Source organism: Podarcis melisellensis (assembly GCF_964234715.1).
Source record: "Podarcis melisellensis genome assembly, chromosome: 2".
Taxonomy (NCBI): domain Eukaryota; kingdom Metazoa; phylum Chordata; class Lepidosauria; order Squamata; family Lacertidae; genus Podarcis; species Podarcis melisellensis.
In genome coordinates this window covers 108,423,204-108,444,400 of record NC_138529.1, presented here as the reverse complement: position 1 = coordinate 108,444,400, position 21,197 = coordinate 108,423,204, and the positions used below count along the sequence as shown (strand labels likewise).

Sequence of the window (21,197 nt, the reverse complement as noted above, 5' to 3'; positions counted from 1 at the left end):
AACCCAAAGATTGTAGTATCATGAAGGAATACACAGCCTCTGGAAAGTTGAGTCCTCTCTGTTGCAGCTCATGTCTCAGATTCTGCATCTCCATCAGATGTATACGCACATCTCCACCTTCAGCAAGAGCCATATTATGCAGCTTGTTGAAGTAAAACATAGTGGACCCAGCTTCTGTCCTCAAGTGAGCCTCTTTCAAAGCATCCCAAATATCTTTGGCTGAGGTCTTATCACGCAATAGACAGAGCTCTTCTGGGGATACTATCAATGTAAGAGTTCCCCTTGCCTTGGAATCCTTAGCTTTCCATTCATCTGTAACTGGAGCTGGGGGGGTGCCTGTAATAACTTCAAACAGACCCTCTTTCCGCAGAATTGCCTCTGCATACAAAACCCAGTCCGCGTAATTTTTCTTATTGAGCTTAGGAATCCCAAAAGCATCAGCTAGCTTTGCAGTCGCCATTTCTGCTTGTCTGCTGCTGCTTTAAATCAAGCTGCTTTAATCCAAAGGCAATTTCAAAACAGCCTCTGCCTTGCCTGTGCTGCTCTTTACTTATCTGCAGCTGCTTCAAACTGCATTCCAAAGGCAAATTCAAAAGCGAAAGTCCCCAAGTGCTTTCTCTATGCTGTGCTAAATTCTTGCTGCGTCATAGAGCTGCAGCTGCACTTTACTTTCGTTTTCCCCCAGCATAGCGTCCCTTTGAGCCATTTGCCTGTGCCGCGGCAAAACCGGCTATAAAAGTTCAAAGTCCAGCCATAAAGCCATTAATTAGAAGCTGGCAGGCTGCCCGGAGCAGTAGCACATACCTTCATCAATCATTTTGATGCGCAGAGCAGATACCTTGCGATCCGTGCCTCTGCCGCTGTTCCGATCCTCTTTGCTCCTTTATTCCTTTGCCAGGAGCCCGACTTCTGAAGACCAATCTCAAAACACTGCATTTTTCTGGGCCCGAAACCAAATGTTGTAGATAAGCAGTGTCCAGTGCACAGCGGAATGATGAAAAATATGAGCCAACATGCTCTATACTACTTTATTTACAGTTCAAAGCTGGTAAGTTACAGAAAAACATTTTCCCTCTGCCGGAGCAGAGAAATGCATCATCTCTCCTCTAAAGCACAGAGAGAATCACAAACTGAAACTGCAAAGAACAGTGAAAAACAGGAAACCAGTGTACGTCATATCCAGTCTCCCATTCCCGTGGGAACCCAACAGTACAGACTCTGTGGAATGTAAACAACCTGTCTTGTGACAAGCACTTCGCTGCACAGAGAAGAAAGCAGAAACCAACAAACACTGATCTAGTCCAACCCCCTGCATTGCAGGAATCTTAACTAAGGCATCCCTGGCAGGTGGACATCCAACTTCTGCTTAAAAACAGAGTCCACCACCTCCCGAGGGAGATCATCCCACTGAAGAACAGCTCTTCCTGTCAGAAAGTTTTTTCTGGTGCTTAGTGTTGGAGCCTGTGCTTTTTAACTTGTTCATACATAATCTAGAACAGGGGTAGGCAACCTAAGGCCTGTGGGCCGGATGCGGCCCAATTGCCTTCTCAATCCGGCCCGTGGATGGTCTGGGAATCAGTGTGTTTTTACATAAGTAGAATGTGTGCTTTTATTTAAAATGCACCTCTGGCTTATTTGTGGGGCATAGGAATTCATTCATTTCCCCCCCAAAAATATAGTCTGGCCCACCACATGGTCTGAGATACGGTGTACTGGCCCAAAGCTGGAAAAGGTTGCTGACCCCTGATCTAGAATTAGGGCTGAGCAGTGGTTGAGATAGCCAGGCTTGCTTGCTCAAGATTGCTGTTGTTGTTGGAGGATGTTGCTGGCATTCGTCTGTCTTGTAGGGTAGTGAAAACAAAAAGGGGATTGGTGGACACTCCAGAAGGGCGTATCTAAACTGGGTGAATGAAACAGGCAGAAAAATGGCAAATGCAATTGTATGTGTGCAACTGTATAAGTGATGCGTGTGTGTGTGTGTGTGTGTGTGTGTGTGTGTATGTATATATATATATTTCACATATACATGAATGGGGTGTGGTGGTGACTCATCAGGAATGAGACCTTGGGCTTGCAGTGGGCAGTTCTGTGCAAATGTGGACCCAGTGTGCAACAGCTGTGTGTGTGTGTGAATCAAATTCCACCATGGGATCATTAGGAAAGGAATTGAAAATAAAATTGCCCATATCATAACTCCTTTATTCAACTCTTTGGTATGGCCACACTTGGAATACTGCCCAGTTCTGCTTGCCCCATCTCACAAAGGATATTGTGGCGATGGAAACGTTCAGAGACAGGAAGAAAAAATGATCAAGGGGCTGAAGCCAAGCTCCTTTTCTGAGGAAAAGATAGGATGTTTGGAGCTTTTTTAGTTTGGGAAACAAATTAAGGGGAAAACATGAGAGAGGTGACTAAGATAATGAACGACGTGAAAACACTGCCCAGAGAAAGGTGCCCCCCCCACTCATAAGGCTAGAAACTGGAGCAACTCATAGAAGACAAATGTTTGGAGATTCAGGGAAGAAAAAAGGAAATACTTCTTCAAGCGGTGCATAGGGAAGCTGTGGCACTCACTCCCAGAGGATGCAGCGAAGACCACCAACTGGGATGGCTTTAAAAGAGGATTAGACAAATTCATGGAGGAGACAGCTACCAGTGGCTACTGCCCATGATGGGTTTAGTCTCGTTCTGCTGCCAGAGGCAGCTATGCCTCTAAATGCCATTTGTTGAGACTCAGAAGTGGGGAGAGTGGCTGTTTACTGGCTGCCCATAGGCCTGCACTGTGAGAATCGGATGCATGGAGAACAAGACAAGGGTTCTTACAGGTGAGAATCTTGCCCCTTTAATATATTATAGTTCTCCCCAAAGGGCATATCCTAAGAGATATGGACTAGTGGCTCAAGAGACCTCCGTTGTCGTCCAGCCCACATTGGAGGATGTTATTAAAGTGTTGGTGCTGACCTTTAAAGCCCTAAATGACCTGAAGGAGCGTCTCCACCCCCATCGTTCAGCCCGGACACTGAGGTCCAGTGCCAAGGGCCTTCTGGTGGTTCCCTCACTGCGAGAAGTGAAGTTACAGGGAACCAGACAGAGGGCCTTCTCGGTAGTGGTGCCTGCCCTGCTCTCCCATCGGATATCAAGGAAATAAACAACTATCTGACTTTTAGAAGACATTCCCTGTTCAGGGAAGTTTTTAATGTTTGAAGTTTTATCGTATTTTTAATATTCTCTTGGAAGCCGCCCAGCGTGGCTGGGAAACCCAGCCAGATGATGGGCAAGGTATAAATATATTATTATTATTATTATTGTTGTTGTTGTTGTTGTTGTTGTACCTTGGTTTACGAACTTAATCCTTTCCGGAAGTCCGTTCTTAAACCAAGGCGTGCTTTCCCATAGCAGCGGGGGACTCAATTTACAAATGGAACATACTCGACCGGAGGCAGAACATGTTCTGCTTCCAAAGGCAATATTCACAAACTAAAACACCTGCTTCCGGGTTTGCAGCGTTCTTAATCCAAGTTGTTCATAAACAAAGTCGTTATTGAACCAAGGTACCACTTTATCATCATCATCATCATCATCATTATTATTATGCATGCGTATTAGCCTATTGTGAAGATGCAGCAACACCCTACTCAGAGGTTTAATTTTTAGATGCTGGAGGGACAAGGCTGGCCAACCCATGAGACAAGGTGAAGTGATTGCCTCAGGCAGCAAGATCCACAATGGCAGCAGATCCTAATGTAGATACTTATTCCCACCTTGTTCCTGATGTGGCTCCTTCCCAACCCCTTCTTCCCTGGAAGACAGGGGACACTACAATGTGCTTCACTTCAGGCGCCAAAATGTCGTGGGCTGGCCCTGCTCAGGGATGCAGCTATGCTACTTTCTGAAAGTTTTTTGTGCCCACTGTGTGGATGGCGGCATTATATAGTTTTAGTCACTAGGTGGCACTGGATATCACTGTATTTGGCTAAAACCCGGGAGATTCTTGTTCTGCATTTATTGATGAGAGATAGTAATTCTTGTCTAACTTCCAAACAAATGTGTCCACTAAAGTGAATTTTCTTAAAAGAAGCTTTCACCAAAAATTCACAAAAATTAAACAGGGACTGTGTTGTTGTTTTCTTAGAAATACAAGAAAGAGGGATTTTAAAAATAGGGACTGTCAATTACTTTTGCCTAGTGCCATTACAGAAATCAGGAGATCTCCCCACCCCCTTGACATTGATCTGCTACTGGAATGCATTTTGGCCAACTCAACCTTGTTAACATAGAGCTATGACTGTGGTCCTGTAACTAGTAATGCTGTAAAATATTTGGCTGGAGTGTATAATGGCTATTTGGAAGGATCAAACAGATTCTTCCTTCCCTGTTGACTTATTCTGTTTTCTTTTAATTACTTTTGTTTTTTAAAGTTTGCTACTTCCAATGGAAAGGGGGAGGGGCAAGGTGGTCAGGAAATTCAGTGTGTTTCCTGCTTTGAACCTACAGCCTCAAGATAAGATAAACACAGCTTTAAAGGTAAAGGTAAAGGTACCCCTGCCCGTACGGGCCAGTCTTGACAGACTCTGGGGTTGTGCGCCCATCTCACTTAAGAGGCCAGGGGCCAGCGCTGTCCGGAGACACTTCCGGGTCACGTGGCCAGTGTGACAAAGCTGCATCTGGCGAGCCAGAGCTGCACACGGAAACGCCGTTTACCTTCCCGCTGGTAAGCGGTCCCTATTTATCTACTTGCACCCGGAGGTGCTTTCGAACTGCTAGGTTGGCAGGCGCTGGGACCGAGCAGCGGGAGCGCACCCCGCCGCAGGGATTCGAACCGCCGACCTTTCGATCGGCAAGTCCTAGGCGCTGAGGCTTTAACCCACAGCGCCACCTGCGTCTCTAAACACAGCTTTAGAGAAGGACAAAAGAACGCCCCTCTCTTCCTTAAACCAGGCCAATAATAGCTCATCTAGTCCAGCACCCTGTTCTCACAGTGGCCAACTAGATTCCTCTGGCAAGCCTTGTGATTTCCAGAAACGGGCATTCAGAGGCTGCAGTGGAAACTGAACACAGCCATGTAAGCTTCAGGTGGGTAGCCATGTTGGTAGGACACAGTCGAAATAAATAAATAAAAACAAGAAAATTGTCCAGTAGCAATTACAGCCATATAAGTTTGTCTAAACTCCTCTGTAGCCATATAAGCTGATAGGTTTCTGCAGTGCTTTTTTCCTGGTGGGGACGCAGGGGTAAGCATATCCCTAAACATTTTGTGGATCTAAGTTTGGCCTCATTGAGGGGCAGTATTTCAATATGAGTAGGGAAATGACAGTACCCCTAAATATTTTTTTTAGGAAACAAAAGAAGCACTGGGTTTCTGCATGCGCTTCACTCATTTCTGAGCCACGGATGCACCCGATCTCACTAGACCAAAAGGATAGCAAAAAGGAAATAGCAACGCCTTCCCACAAAGTGGAATCGCTGACCACAGAGCCAAAGAATTCGAAGCATTTCTGGGAGTCAAGATTAACAAGGCATTTTTGCAGACATGAGCTTTTGCGCGTTTCAGCTCCTTTCCTCAGAACAAAAGCAGGCTGTTTAAGCAGGCGTGGAAACTGGAGGAAAGCTAGGCGTGGAATAGGAGCTTCCCAAATGCCTTGCCTAGTTTGCATGTTAGCAAATAAGCATGAGAAGTTGCCTCCTATCGCCGTATCTGCTGCTTGTTTTCCTGCTGCTTTGCTCCGGACGCCGGAGAAGCGTCACGTGGGCTCGACCATTTTCTGCCTCCTGTTTATTCATGGTAAGTGTTTTTGCCATGACGCTTCTCACGGGGTTTCGGTGTCGCAGTGTTTCTGCTAACGGATCAAACAAGGCAGCTGGGACCCTGGAGAGCCGCTGAACTTAGGTGACTCATCACAAGGTCCTGCCTCTCACCCTCCAGCGCCCAAAAGAGATTCCTCCGGGGTAAGCTGCTGCTGGCACTTTCCCTCCAGTCCTCCTCGCTCGGTCGTGTCTGTCTCCTGAGATCACTAGCCTCAGACTCCCAGATCCCTTCTTTGGGGGATCGTATATCACTATTCAGCAGACGTCTGAGTCGCGCCCTGCTGTACAGGGAGCTGGAGACAAAGAAAATGGGTGTGTCAGATGGAGGGGGCTGTGCAGGAAGGGAGAAAGTAGGGATCAGATGGAATCCAGAACCTGTAGATTCTGTAGAATCTGCTTGCTCTTCCGGACGACCTATTTCTTGAGCTTTCATCCTGTTTTACTGGCACAAAGCTCACCCGTGCGCGCTGATTTGTTGGTGGGCGCGCTTTGTGCATTCAACAAGCATTTGGTTGTGGGGTGTTTATATGTCTTCTGGTTTCTTTTCTAAAGTGAAGTTGGTGCTCCGTTTTAATTGCACAAGCCCAGTTTCCCCCCATGAGCTCCTGAATGCCTTCCACAAAATACTGACAACTCAGAGGTGCCTTACAATTGCAGGCAGCAGTGAGGGGAGAGTGCACATCAGAGGTTAATGTTTCTTCTGTATCCCTTCCCTGTTCTAGATAGATGCAGATGTTTCTAATTCCTGCCAGTCTTGCAAGGAACACCAGCAAGAAATAGCAGCTCTAGTCCTGTGTGGGTGTTGATTCCAGCTGGTGTGCCCAGAGACCATGATTTATTATTACCTAGGCACCTTATTAGTCTCTTGTTCCCTAAAAGCTCTATAAGCAACAAACATCGAAGAACATCTACATATATATATACATTAAACCACAGGGGGAAAACAAAACGAGAAAAATGATGTTAAACGTTAACATTCCATACAGTATCAGTGCCCCGCCCCCAGTAACAGTGATACAGTATAAAACTGTACCTAAACATTAAAACAAAACGATGCTCCCACCCAAAAGTCTTAATCCCCACCCCGCAAAAAACAAGGCCCACTGCTGCAAATCTATGTGGGGGGTGGGGGATTAAGACTTCCTCCAGGGATGATCTGGTGGCTCTCCTCACCTTGCTGAGAGAGCAAGAAGAGAGGGTCAATGTTTACCTGTTCTGCAGCTGTCCCTACCAGCTCAGGAAGTCCCATTGCCTCTGTCCTGCCGGCAATTGGCAACAATAGCAGACAGGAGCAATAGCTGCCCCCTGCCCTTTCCTGGATGACGGGGGTGGGGTGGTGGTCGTGGTGGTACTGGGTGCTGCTCAGGTGCCCAAGACTGGTGGCAACTGGCAATAGCTGCTCTCTGCCCCTGCTCATTTTTTATTTTATTTTTAGAATTGCATTTAGGCATACCATGTGATCTGGACATTTGCTTTTGCCAGAAACTGCTAGCGCATACTCTGGAAAAGCTCTTTGCCTTTTGATCTTAAAGTATCAAGGGCGCAATCACATTTGTGGGATTTTCTCCACACCCATGAAGGCTAGAGATTCCCTTTAGGAGAATAAAACCTGACGGCCTAAGCCTGGATTCTGTGCAAGGACAGGGGCAAATATAGTATAGACTACCAAGGACTGCAAGGGATGCGGGTGGCGCTGTGGGTTAAGCCACAGAGCCTAGGACTTGCCGATCAGAAGGTCGGCGGTTCGAATCCCCACGACAGGGTGAGCTCCCGTTGCTCGGTCCCTGCTCCTGCCAACCTAGCAGTTCGAAAGCACGTCAAAGTGCAAGTAGATAAATAGGTACCGCTCTAGCGGGAAGGTAAATGGCGTTTCCGTGCGCTGCTCTGGTTCGCCAGAAGTGGCTTAGTCATGCTGGCCACATGACCCGGAAGCTGTACGCTGGCTCCCTTGGCCAATAAAGCGAGATGAGCGCCGCAACCCCAGAGTCGGCCACGACTGGACCTAATGGGCAGGGGTCATTTTACCTTTACCTTGGGTTGCAGTTCAGAAATCAATCATTGAGGGTTCCCCCAAACAACCTGTTTAATGAACATTCATGCTGACCTGCTTCCACAGAACTTCAAGAGGTAGTTAGATTACATAATAATAATAATAATAATAATAATAATAATAATAATAATAATAATAATAATAATTTATATCCCGCCCTCCCCAGCTGAAGCCGGGCTCAGGGCGGCTAACAACATTAAAACAGTACAAAGGTACAGCACAAACAACACTCTAAAATCATTCATTATAAAATTGATTCAAATCAAGCCACTGGCAACCATTGTGCCAGAGCTCCACAAAGATTGCCGAGGGAGGGAGTCAGGCTGTGCCCTGGCCAAAGGCCTGGTGGAACAACTCTGTCTTGCAGGCCCTGCAGAAAGATGTCAAGTCCCGCAGGGCCCTAGTCTCTAGTGACAGAGCGTTCCACCAGATCGGAGCCACAGCCGAAAAAGCCCTGGCTCTAGTTGAGGCCAGCCTAACTTCTCTGTGGCCTGGGACCTTCAAGATGTTTTTATTTGAAGACAATAAGTTTCTCTGTGGGGCATACCAGGAGAGGCGGTCCCGTAGGTACGAGGGTCCTAGGCCGTATAGGGCTTTAAAGGTTAAAACCAGCACCTTAAACCTGATCCTGTACTCCACCGGGAGCCAGTGCAGCTTGTATAGTACTGGATGAATATGATCTCGCAGCGAAGACCCCGTAAGGAGTCTTGCTGCAGCATTCTGCACCCGCTGGAGTTTCTGAGTCAGTCTCAAGGGCAGCCCCACGTAGAGTGAGTTACAATAATCCAGTCTGGAGGTGACCGTCGCATGGATCACAGTGGCTAGGTCAGGGCGAGAGAGATAAGGAGCCAACTGCTTAGCTTGGCGGAGATGAAAAAATGCTGCCTTTGTTATAGCTGCAATCTGCGCCTCCATGGAAAGGGAGGTGTCGAAGATTACACCCAAACTCTTAACGGATGGTGCTGGCACTAATTGCACCCCCGCAAGAGATGGGAGTTGCCCCCCCAATCCCATATCGTCCCGTCCCAGCCACAGGACCTCTGTCTTCGAAGGATTTAGCTTCAACCGGCTCCCACGTAACCATCCAGCCACAGCTTCCAAACATCTGGTCAATGTGTCTGGGGCCGAGTCAGGATGGCCATCCATCAACAGATAGAGTTGGGTGTCATCAGCATACTGATGGCAACCCAGCCCAAAACTCCGGACAAGCTGGGCGAGGGGGCGCATAAAGATGTTAAAAAGCATCGGGGAGAGAATCGCACCCTGAGGCACTCCACACACCAAGGAGTGGCGCGATGACAATTCCCCCCCAAGCGCCACCCTCTGTCCCCGACCAGAGAGAAACGAGCGCAGCCATTGAAGGACTGTGCCCTGAATCCCCAGGCGGTGGTCCAGGAGTTCGTGATTGACCATGTCAAAAGCTGCTGACAGATCTAGTAAAGATCTGGTCTTTACTGACTATTTGTTCTGATTTGCTCATGGGGTGGTTACACCGGCAGAAGGATTCCTTGTGCCTTTCTCCTAATTTGATTGTGGAGTGTTTAATTGTCTTCCCACACCGAATATGTTTCAGTTCAGTTCACTGTCACTTTCCTAACTGCAAAAAGTCCATTTTTAAAAAGTGGATTTGTTCTGCTAGACCGACAGAAGGCTTAAATTCACTTTTAAGTGCTCAAGTCTAACTTGAACCCGTCCTTCAACATACTGACAGCCTGGAGGGAGTTGGAATGTATTTATTACTTGGCCTACACTTGGCCTACACTCAACAGCTGCTGCCACCACAAAAGCCTTTGGAGAAGATACTTCAGTTTTATTGTTGCCAACATATTGTTTTCTGTGACCACACAAAAGGAGACTGTTTATACTTAACAGAGAAAAGCACTGTTGATAAAACATAATGACTTCAGCACCAGAAAGTAAAGTGAAGGAGGGAATGGAATGGAAAGCATTCTAGAAAGGATATTTCTTCATGCACAATGGCCGAGAGCCTTAAGAAAACAATAAAAACCTGTAAGCATGCAAAGATTTCTGCCCACATCTCAGGGCCTTTCAACTCCCCCCTCACCAGTAACTTTTTCATATAGGGCAGGCATAGGCAAACTTGACCCTCCAGTTGTTTTGGGACTACAACTCCCATGATCCCTAGCTAACAGGACCAGTGGTCAGGGATGATTGGAATTGTAGTTCCAAAATATCTGGAGGGCCGAGTTTGCCTATGCCTGATTTAGGGAGTGTTTTTGAACCATCCCCTCCCCCTCTGCACAAGCATTTTGGATTCTAGACATACAAAATGCTTGATTTATTCCTTTCCAACCTATTTCCAAAGAGGGTGGAAAATATATGTTAAATGTTTTTAGATGCTTTCAAATGTTCTTTGGTGTTTTCAAGACCGTTTTCATTTCATTCTTTCGTTGCAGCTTTCATAGGCACAATGAACCTGGTTCAAACCATGGCATCTCCCGTTAAAAAGACTTATGGCGGTGCTGGGAAAGACCTTCATGAGATACCTTGGTGAGCTGCTGCCAGTCAGATCCTGCAGAACTGGAGTGCAAGGACCAAAGGCAACATACAGTCTTCTACAGTCAAAGGTAAGGATCGGCAACTTTTCAAATCTGTCTCTGTGGGCACATTCTGTCAGTGGTCATCTGTTGGGGCAAGCACCCCTTTCCCTCTCTCTTTTTGTCCTCCTCTTTTTCCTTCTCTTTTCTACCTGCAGAAATGCAGGCCTTGGTCCAGGATCCATCCTCTTTGCAAGAACATGTCCAAGACATTTTTAAGCATGTACAATCATAGAACTGTAGAGTTGGAAGGGATCCTGAGGGTCATCTAGTCCAACCCCCTGCGATGCAGGAATATGGAGCCGTCCCATACAGGAATCGAAGTTGCAACCTTGGCATTATCAGTATCATGCAGGGATGGGGGAGAAACTAACTGTTGGAGATGCAATAGGGATAATGGTTCTCTAAAACACATGTTTTTTCATTGTCCTATATTGAAAGATTTTGGTAGAGGGTAACTGAAACTGTCAACAGAACTGTATGGAGCTACCTTACATTTACAGAGCAAAATATCCTTTGGAATTATATGCCCAGCACATGGAACCTTACAAAAGGACGATGCAAGTGGACTCTCTGTACCCTTACCACAGCAAAAAGACTGATACTGATGAATTGGAAAAATAAAGATGCAGCTCTCTTCTACAATTGAAGACTTATACAAACTCGCAACATGTGAACATCTTGCATATAAATGCAGACTTGCCATGGACAAATTCCATGATATTTGGAATCCGTTCTTACAAATACTGTAATAGGTTAAGATCTTTTCAGAAAACATCTTAAGGCAGCCCTGTTCAGGGAAGTTTTTAATGTATGATATTTTAGTGTTTCCTGGTTTCTATGGAAGCCGCCCAGAGTGGCTGGGGGGGCCCAGCCAGATGGGCGGGGTATAAATAATAAATTATTATTATTATTATTATTATTATTATTATTATTATTATTATTATTTTGAAGTACAATCCCAACTTTGTAAAGTATACAGTTTTAGGTTTCCCTCCCCCCTTACTTTCCCTTCTACACAGGTTCTGTTTTCCTTTTCCTTTTTCTCCCTTTTATTTACATATCACCATGCTTAAAAAGACAGTTAAGTCCAGTCGTGAACGACTCTGGGGTTGCGGCTCTCATCTCGCTTTACTGGCCGAGGGAGCTGATGTTTGTCCACATACAGTTTTTCCAGGTCCTGTGGCCAGCATGACTAAGCCTCTTCTGGTGAAACCAGAGCAGAGCACGGAAATGCCATTTACCTTCCCGCCAGAGCGGTACCTATTGATCTACTTCCACTTTGACATGCTTTCGAACTGCTGGATTGGCAGGAGCTGGGACCGAGCAATGGGAGCTCACCCCGTCGTGGGGATTCGAACTGCCGACCTTCCAGTCGGCAAGACCTAGGCTCAGTGGTTTAGACCACAGCACCACCCACACCCCATGTTTAGTGGACATATAATTATGTACTTTTAAGCTTTCAGTAAAAATGTCTGGTTAAAAAACCAAAAACCCAAGTTGATCGATTAACATTGCTGGTAACAGGGACCTCTTTGTCTTCCCTGAAGGCTGAGAGCTGTTGGACTCAGCATGGAAAGATCCCAAGATGGCAGAAGATATCACAGGTGAGGCATAATAATCTTGTTTGTTTCACACAGTGGAGGTGGCAGGGCAAAATCTTGAGGGCAAACCTCTCTCACTGACTCCAGGGATGAAACTGTTTCGATCCCAGAATGTTTTATTGGAGAGAGGATTAATTCTGGGTGTGGTGAAAAAGATACTTCCTTTCAGACACATTTGATACCCCAATATCTCTCTGTTACAAGTTTTCGAACAATTTTCAGAAGCCAAATGTCTGGCACGGCTTCTGCGGCTTCCGATTGGCTGCAGGAGCATCCTGCAGCCAATCAGAAGCTATGCTTTGGTTTCCGAATATTTTGGAAGTTGAACGGACTTCCGGAACGGATTCCGTTTGACTTCCAATGTACGACTGTATATTGTATAGAAACTCCCCAAGATTGCTTTGAGAACTTAATTGAACCATGTCCCAAGAAACTATGACTATCTGAGACCCACTCAGACCTCCTGAAACTTCTCAACACAAGTAGTAGAAACCCTGAGTCAAGTCATAAAATCTGGGAGTCTTTGCTGTTCTTGGGCACCAGGTCATTTTCTGAATTGGCCCCAAACCTGCCACAGTATACTGAATTTTGGTCCTGTTCTAGAAATGCTTCCATCCCAGTTGGCACCTGGAGTTTTGTCCTAATTCAATTACAAAAGGTGAGGGGGATTTCATATGTGGTGCCACAGATGAGAAGATAACAGTGGTTCTTGACCACTTATGCTTACTTTTACAGATAGAGCCACTGTCAACAGTGAACTGATGACTCCTGAGATACCTGCTGCAAGGGAAGCAGGAAATGCTGGTAGATAGTTATTTGGGGTCCAACTCTGGTTTTAAATACATTACAACTCCTTTCTTCTTCTTCTTCTTCTTCTTCTTCTTCTTCTTCTTCTTCTTCTTCTTCTTCTTCTTCTTCTTCTTCCGTCGGAGGTTACAGAGTCCTCCCCCAGCCTTTTATTAATCAAAATCCTTCTATGTTTCTTAGCAATATGTGTTTCTTGGAAGCAGATTTCATCCAAATTTAACTTCTTCACTACATGCTCAATCTTACATCTTTTTGTTTAGTTATTAAGTCCATTTACATTCCAAGTTAAGATTTTTAATGCCATCTTGTTTTTATTTATTTTTCTTTCACTTTGACCTCTGTTGAGTCTACCTCTTCCGGTACTGTTCCAGTCCAAATGCCCTTTCTCCTGCTAGCTCTTTCCCATATTTTCTCCAGAATTTATCTGATTCTGTGGATCCTGACACCTTTGTTTTCTCCCTTTATACGTAAAAGATACTCCCTCTGGGTTGCACAGCGTTAGGGGATTTTGTTGTATCTCAGTGCATCCATAAAGTACTTATACTTTACTCTTTTTTTAAGCAGTCTCATTTGTAGTCCAATGTTCTAGGACAGTAATGTTCTTGGACTACAAATCCCATCATCCCTGACCTTTGGCCATGTGGTCTGATGGGATTTGAAGTCCAACAACCACCAGACCACATGATGTTTTGGAATGGCTGCCTTAGAATACATCTCATGGAAAGCAGGCAGCTAAGGCAGGCATACCCTAAAGTCGTGGTTTGGAATGAATTTGCAGTGCCTTGTCTTGAATGTCAAATTCTCGCAGAACTGTAGCAACAAACAGACTGATTTGTTTGCTTTCGTGACCATCATTCACTTGGGTCCCCAAATGTTGTTGAACTACAACTCCCATCATCCCTAGCCAGCAAGGCCAGAGCTCAGGGATGATGGGAGTTGTAGTCCAACAACATCTGGGGACCCAAGGTTGAGAAACACTGCCTCAGACCCTTTCCCTTCTGTTTTTCAGTTTTCATCCCAAAGTGCATTAAAGACAAAAAATATACATTAGCAGTTGTTGCCGTCATCACAGCTTTGGTCATTACTATAATCGCATTGGCTGGTGAGTAGAGAAAACTTTGTGCTTTAACCCTGACATCATTATTTATGATTTATTGCTTCTTTCTGCCTTTGACTTGTAGATTCATTCCCTCACCGAACTGCATTTCCTGCCTCATAATGATCCAATACAGTGGTACCTCGGGTTACAAACACTTCAGGTTACAGACTCAGCTAACCCAGAAGTAGTACCTCTGGTTAAGAACTTTACCTCAGAATGAAAACAGAAATTGTGTGGCGGCAGCGGGAGGCCCCATTAGCTAAATTGGTACCTCAGGTTAAGAATGGACCTCCGGAACAAATTAAGTTCGTAACCGAGGTACCACTGTATAGATTCCTGCTTTAGAGTACATTCTCAGGCTGCCCGTTGAATTGAGGTAGGCCTTTCGTGTTTGCACTTCAGTAAGCACCATCGTGAGAATGGATTTCCCAGCCCTTATGTGCAGCTATTTATTTATTTTAAAAACTCTTCTAACAGGGTCAGTGCTGGATTTTACGTATAAGCTAAACAAGCTATAGCTTAGGGGCCCACTCTCTTGGGGACCCAAAAACAATTTAAAGGGGGGGGGGGAACTGGATGTACATTTCCAAAATATAAGATAAAAAACAAATAAAATAAAACCTACATACAGCAACAGTGTTTTGTGTTGTGTATGGACCTATGAGGTCCATAAATTACCATACAGCATATATTCAACACAAAAAACAGCGACAATTTGTTGTTGACAAAGGATAGCTGGACATATAAAGGGCTCCATTACCTTCAGTAGCTTAGGGCCTCATCAAACCTAAACGCAGCCCTGAACAGGGTATTCAGCTGCGTTCTGGAAATTTTGATGAAAAACACTAACCCCCCTCTTGCAAAGTCGAGGAAGTAAAGGAGAGGAAAATGGCTCCCTAATGATATCTGATTCAATGTTCTTTGAGATTTATGTGCTGTCTCCAAAGCACTGAAACACCCTGCTCCATAAAATTCATTAAAACAGGCAACAGATGAACTCTGCATTTTCTCGAGCTCTGCTCTCCGCAACATAGCAAAAATTAGGTTAAAACAAACTGATTAAAAATCAGTTAAAACTAAAGTTATAAATGAGGGGTCTGCTGAGCTGCGAGACTGGCTGCCTTTCCCAGAGCCATCTTGAGAACTGTTAACAGCAAGACATGCTACACGCTTGAAAGATTAAATATTAACTGAGAATACAGTGGTACCTCGGGTTACATACGCTTCAGGTTACAGACTCCACTAACCCAGACATATTACTTTGGGTTAAGAACTCTGCTTCAGGATGAGAACAGAAATCGTGCTCCGGCGGCATGGCGGCAGCAGGAGGCCCCATTAGCTAAAGTGGTGCTTCAGGTTAAGAACAGTTTCAGGTTAAGAACGGACCTCCGGAACGAATTAAGTATTTAACCCGAGGTACCACTGTACTGAGCTAGATGGTCTGACTTGGTGCCAGGCAGCTTCCTGTGATATTTTTATCCTATTTTTCCACTCATAAATTTGTATTTGCACTAAGCAATGTGAACCACAGCAGTACAAATACATAATCTTTTAGTATGGGCACGAAATCTACCTGCACCATATACATACATAGTAGTAGTTGTTTTAAAAAAAAGAAAAAAAGATCATGGCTTTTCCAAAAGAACCCTGGGAATTATAGTTCACTGCTACCCATACTACAATTCCCAAATGTTTCCTAGCATCTGTCCTCAGTGTTACAGAATCATTGTGAGCTCTTACACTTGGGCAAATTGTTTCATTTCCAGTTAAAAAGCCACAGCCCTGTCCGCTGTGTCCTCCCCCTGTCGATGCTGCTTGCCCAGATCGCTGGGTTGGGTACCTAGGGAAATGTTATTATACATCGGAAGACAAAAGGAACTGGAGCGACAGTGAATCTAGATGTTCCTTCCTGGGTGCCTCTTTGGCTGTGATTGATACCAAGCCGGATCTGGTAAGGAACAAGTATGTATCCTCACTTGTGGGCTCATCGCTGGAAGCAAACAAGTACAGCTCCATCTGTAACTTATATTCTGGGTTTAATAATAATAATAATAATAATAATAATAATAATAATAATAATATACTAAATTTACAACAGGGTTCATGACACTTCGCAGAGCAACATAAGCAAAGTGCCCCAAGGAATTTGCAATCTTATCTCTGTAGCAGTGGGGAAGACAGCAGAAGGAAAGGTGGAAAGGGAGCAAGGAGTGGTGAATGGCAGTAAGAGATGATGTCAGGAACAGGAGGGAGGGAGGGCCATGGTGTGGGGAGAGCAATGTGTAGCTACCCCAACAGAGCCAGTCTGGCACCCCCGCTGCTGCCCTTGCACCCTGCCAGCCTCCCTGCAGCCTCAGCCCTCACCCTCTCGATAAATGGCAAGGACACACATCTTGGGAAGTGGACATTGTAGTTCTGTCGTACCAGACAAGCTGCTACGGAACGGAAGGTCCCCTTTTTGCGGTATACCAGATACGATGATGCTGATAAAAATGAGATTTAAGTATTGAGTCCTAGAAGGTGGTAGAGGTATATAAACCACTGCTTGCCATTCCTTTCCTTCTAGGATTTTTTGTGGAATTTTACTCGTCCCTCTCATCATTGGATTGGTCTTTCAAGAGAAGCAGGTCAGCCCTGGAAATGGCCCAATGGGACAGAGTTTGGAAACCAGTGAGTGATTTCCACCCCCTCTTTGCCTGTGAATACGTGCCTGCTTTGTGTTTGGATTGTAAAAGTTGTCTTTTGCATTAGTTTCCAGAGCTTATATACAGTACCCACAATTCACTGTGTGGAGCTGTAGCTGGAGACACCTTTTTATTCTGAATTACCATGCAGGAATAGAGAATATGTGGACTTAGGAGCGGGGATGAGTTTTGTTTAAATGATAACACTGGTCAACAACAAATTTGTTGTCTGCATTTTTTCAGTTGATTTAGGATGAATCTGATGCGCTGAATATCCAAAAATCACATTGGTTTTGATCAATCAGGTCAAGTTTTCGAGCTATGGCCACATGTCTTTTCTTACGTTTTTGTTCACATGTACGCTTGTGTGGAGCATTTTAGAAGAAGTTGGTGGGGGTAAAATGCCATGCCGAATAATTGTTTTGATTGGAAATGATTATTTTAATGACAAGAAGTATTCAGGTCCGATAGTTCTGGGTGATTATGTCATAAAGGGATCAGTTTGAAGTCATAAAACCTCAAAATCTTCCATAAATTGGTGCGGCAAAGCATAAAGTTGCTTACCATGCTTATTTTGGTATTAAACTTGGTGACCAGGATAAAGCTTGGGCGCCACACATGGTGTGCAAGGCATGCACCGAGACTCTACGTGGGTGGACTAATGACAAGAGGAGTCTGAACTTTGGAATTCCCATGGTTTGGAGGGAGCCGACAAACCATGTCACTGACTGCTACTTCTGTGCTGTTGATGTGACTGGGATCAACAGAAAGAACCGGAGCAGCCTCAAGTATCCTGATCTTCAATCAGCATGTCGTCCTGTAGCTCATTGTGATGAAATTCCAGTGCCTGTCTTCGGAGAACTTCTTGACATTAGTGACAAAGATGCCTCCAGAAGGACATGAAGAAGAAGAAGTGGTTCTTGAAGATGATGCGCCACATCCATTTTCCCAAAAGGAGTTGAATGATCTAGTTTGCTACCTCAGCTTGTCAAAGGACTTTGCCGAACTGTTGGCATCCAGATTGAACGGAAAAAACCTCCTCTCTGACAGTGCTCGCATCAGCTTCTTCCGCAACAGGCATCAAGAGTACCTCCGTTTTTTCTCGGAAGAGAAGGACTTGGTGTAATGTGCAGATATTGCGCAGCTTCTGCTCAAGCTTGGAGTGCCACAGTACGAACCCAAAGATTGGAGACTGTTCATTGACAGCAGCAAGCGATCACTGAAATGTGTTGTGCTACACAACGGCAACCAGTTTGCCTCTATACCCCTGGCTCACTCGACTACACTGAAGGAGAACTATGAAGCGGTGAAGTATGTGTCAGCATATGAGCTCATCGCAGCTGCAGACATCTAGCTTGTTGATATCATGTGATGGAGCTGACTGTGGGAAACAGCATTCCAGTCAGTTCACAGGGCAGTTCACCGGAATTTGCTCAGAGTGTAATATGAGACCTTCCTCTTGTGATTGTATAGGAAGTCTTAGTCACTTGTTTGCCGATGTTTGAAGAGAGCAGACATGTTTTTTGTAATGCTGAAGAGTCAGAAATAAACCATGTAAATACACGTTTCTGACTACCTCTTTTCCCTGCCGGGGGAGCAGGAAATAGTGGATGTGCTCTTCCCAAGCTGGGAAGAGTGGCCTATAGGGATCTAGCCTGTGTTTGCTGGGGAATGCAGCCAGGGAGGTCACCGGAGATCAAGCCGGGTGCCTGGGAGAGTTGCCAGCTTCTCCCGATAGAGGCTTGATATCCAACAGTATGTGCTGGAGAAAATTGGTTATGATCAGCATAAGTGGTTTATTTGTGTTGACCTGAAGATGGTGAACTTTTTGTTGTGACAACAGTCTGGCTTCACCAGGTACCCATGTTTTCTGTGCATGTGGGATAGTAGGGACCGTGCTCAGCATTACACGAAGAAGAACTGGCCTGTGCGGGAGGAATTGGTGCCTTGCAAAGAAAGGAACGTCATCAACGACCCTCTGGGGGACAGAGACAGAATACGCTTCCCATCGCTGCTCGGCTTAATCAAGCAGTTCACCAAGGCTCTGGACAAGGATGGTGACTGCTTCACTTACTTGTGCCAGGTTTTTCCAGGATTGACCGTGGAGAAGTTGAAAGCTGGCATCTTTGACGGTCCTCAGATCCGTCAGCTCATCAGAGATCCAGAGTTCAGAAACTCAATGAACGAAGTGGAACTGGAAGTGTGGAAGGCATTTGTTCTGGTAGTGAAGAACTTTCTTGGCGACAATAAGACCAGAAACTACGCAGAACTTGTCAACAACATGCCGACTGCTTTCAGAAACCTGGGCTGCAACATGAGCGTCAAGATGCACTACCTATTTTCACATATGGACCAGTTTCCTGAGAACCTGGGTTCAATGAGTGACGAGCAGGGGGAGAGATTCCATCAGGACATGAAAGAGATGGAGACCAGGTATCAGGGTCGCTGGGACGCAGTCAAGATGGCTGACTACTGTTGGACTCTGAAGAGAGACCTCCCTGCTGCTGAGCAATCCAGGAGTTCCAAGAAACGGAAGTTCAAGCCCTGAAGTTTGAAAAATGGTGAAGCAACATGCAATTTACGTGTACTTACCTTTATCAATGCCCACCACTCAGGTTACAGTAATCGATGTTTCTATCAGGTAATCAATATATGTTGTTGGAAAAACATTTTTTTCTCTTAAAAACATATTTAGGATGATATGTGTTGACAAAAATCAGCTGATAATGCCACAAAAATGTAATTGATTTTGTCACAAGATCTGATTTTTTTCAAATCAACATAGCACAAAAACCTGACCTGATGGAGAGAAACGGATGCCATTTCCTGATTCAGCAGTGCAAAAATACCCTAAAGCAGTTGTAGAAATCTAGACAACATTCAAAAAGTAAAAAATTGTTGCCCAGTGTAATTCGTAGGTGAGACTATTGCTTTGGTTATTGGATAGAGTTTTGCTAATATTTTCTGCTGCTGTTTATTCAGCCAGTGTCCTGTTTCCTCCCCATAAGTTGTAAGTTATGTGAAATATTGACATATTATATGATCCTCCCACCCTCCTGTGGTATAATGTGCGTGTATATATTTTTCTTTAGCGTCGCTTGGAGACCTTTGAGTGATAAGCAACTAGTAAGTTGAATAAATTAACAGATATTTGCTGTCATGTTTAACTCCAGCCCTGCAGATGTTGCTTTAATGGAGAGAACAATACCTGCTTCTTCTTGTTGTTGTCTTTTTCAGATTTACAGTGCGAGGAGAAGGCTTTTGCGCTTACATAAATGACCTTGGGGTCAGCAGCACCAAGTGTGCTGTGGTGAAGAACTTTGTCTGCAGCCTGGCGGATGCTTGTGCCAAGAGGAAACAAAACTTGTGATCCTCATTTGTGTAAGGCGAGCACTACTGGCTCTTTAGAGTCTCACTGGTAGAACCACTCTTTCTGCAGCTAGTTCCAGATATAATGCTCCATTTTGTTATCTGCCTATAAGAGAGATTTATCAAGAATAGTGGCAACTGTCTTGTCACTGCATTTGAACCTCACCTATGCCATAAACTCACAAGATGGCTTCAGACTACCATTGCCATATCAGCCATGGGCTGTTGGACTCGCATCAGCCTCTGCCAGCATGACCGGTGGCATGGGATTATGGGAGTTGTAGTCCAAAGCACCTGAAGCTTGTTGTATGGATGAACTGAGGCCTGAAAGGCACAGTTCCTAAGCCAGTCACCAGCTGAGAAGCTGCCCTCCATCTTGTCTGAGGAATAAACTGTGAGCAGGACACCCAGCGATTTGAGGCTGTGTGGACGCTTGGCCAAGGATCCAAACATGCTTGCCGGATCTATCTAGCTGAATGCAAGAGGGTCTTATTTATTCCCTTCACCTCCGTTTGACTTTTCACATTCCTTATCGCAGTGCTATTTACTTTCCAAGTAAGCACGTTCAGGCCTTATCACTTTCTTGCAGAGGGAACATTACTCCAAGCTAGTGATAGAAAGATGTTTACCTTTTTGTCCATTGCTTCAAAGAACAGTTGCCATCTTGTGGTTTGAACTTGCCAGTGCTGGTCTCAAGTTGTGACTTTAAGGATTAGGGGCAGGTCATTAATACGTGGGGACCAAAAAACTCTCTAATATGAATGTTAAAAACTGCTGTGTAAAGATGTTTATAGAATCAGGTGAATGTGGGGTTGTTGTTGTTTTTTCCAGTCTTGGCAATGATTCCAAACCAGAAGTGAGCAGAACCAAAGTCAAAAGTAGGCAAGGCCATTCCTTCTTATTTTCATCCATTCCTTATCTCTTATACACACACACCACATAACTAATTATCTGCAGTAGCTCCCTATCTGTGGAATACCTTCCCTAAGGACTCTCACTTGTTGCTGGGCAAAAACTTTTGTTTTCTCCTGGACACAATGATTAAATGCTTTTATTCTGTGTTTTAATATTTTTATATATTTTTTGCCTTAATGTTGCTCAGGTCTAACTCGTTTGCCTTAAGGTAAGAAAGATTAGTGTGATGCCCACACACCCCTTCTTGAAATAACTCATGAGAGGGGTCATATGTGTAAGAAAAACACCCCTCCCTTCAGTGTCTGT

The 21,197-nt window shown here is 44.9% G+C and overlaps 3 protein-coding genes across 7 annotated transcripts in view; 1 reads left to right on the top strand and 2 right to left on the bottom strand.

Annotated features, from left to right (window-relative positions):
- LOC309365116 (uncharacterized protein) overlaps positions 1-21,197 on the bottom strand; it is a 152,827-nt gene that overhangs the window by 5,198 nt on the left and 126,432 nt on the right. The window lies entirely within an intron of this gene.
- The window catches only part of LOC309365136 (killer cell lectin-like receptor subfamily B member 1B allele C), a 54,494-nt gene that overhangs the window by 30,912 nt on the left and 2,385 nt on the right, over positions 1-21,197 (bottom strand). The gene's annotated exons all lie outside the window — the stretch shown is intronic.
- On the top strand, positions 5,409-21,179 carry LOC309365172 (C-type lectin domain family 2 member D-like). 5 transcript variants are annotated; one of them, XM_081903376.1, is made up of 9 exons: positions 5,789-5,946; positions 10,273-10,443; positions 11,964-12,020; positions 12,753-12,821; positions 13,834-13,926; positions 15,690-15,874; positions 16,490-16,593; positions 19,700-19,733; positions 19,845-21,179. In XM_081903376.1, the coding sequence occupies exons 3-9, from the start codon at positions 12,002-12,004 to the stop codon at positions 19,884-19,886; spliced, it is 546 nt and encodes a 181-aa protein (XP_081759502.1). In that variant the 5' UTR covers positions 5,789-5,946; positions 10,273-10,443; positions 11,964-12,001; the 3' UTR covers positions 19,887-21,179. The 5 variants fall into 5 exon arrangements, with proteins under 5 accessions (XP_081759501.1, XP_081759502.1, XP_081759504.1 ...); XM_081903378.1 differs by having other exon boundaries at positions 15,690-15,885; positions 19,845-19,961; XM_081903375.1 differs by lacking the exons at positions 5,789-5,946; positions 19,700-19,733 and adding an exon at positions 5,409-5,782.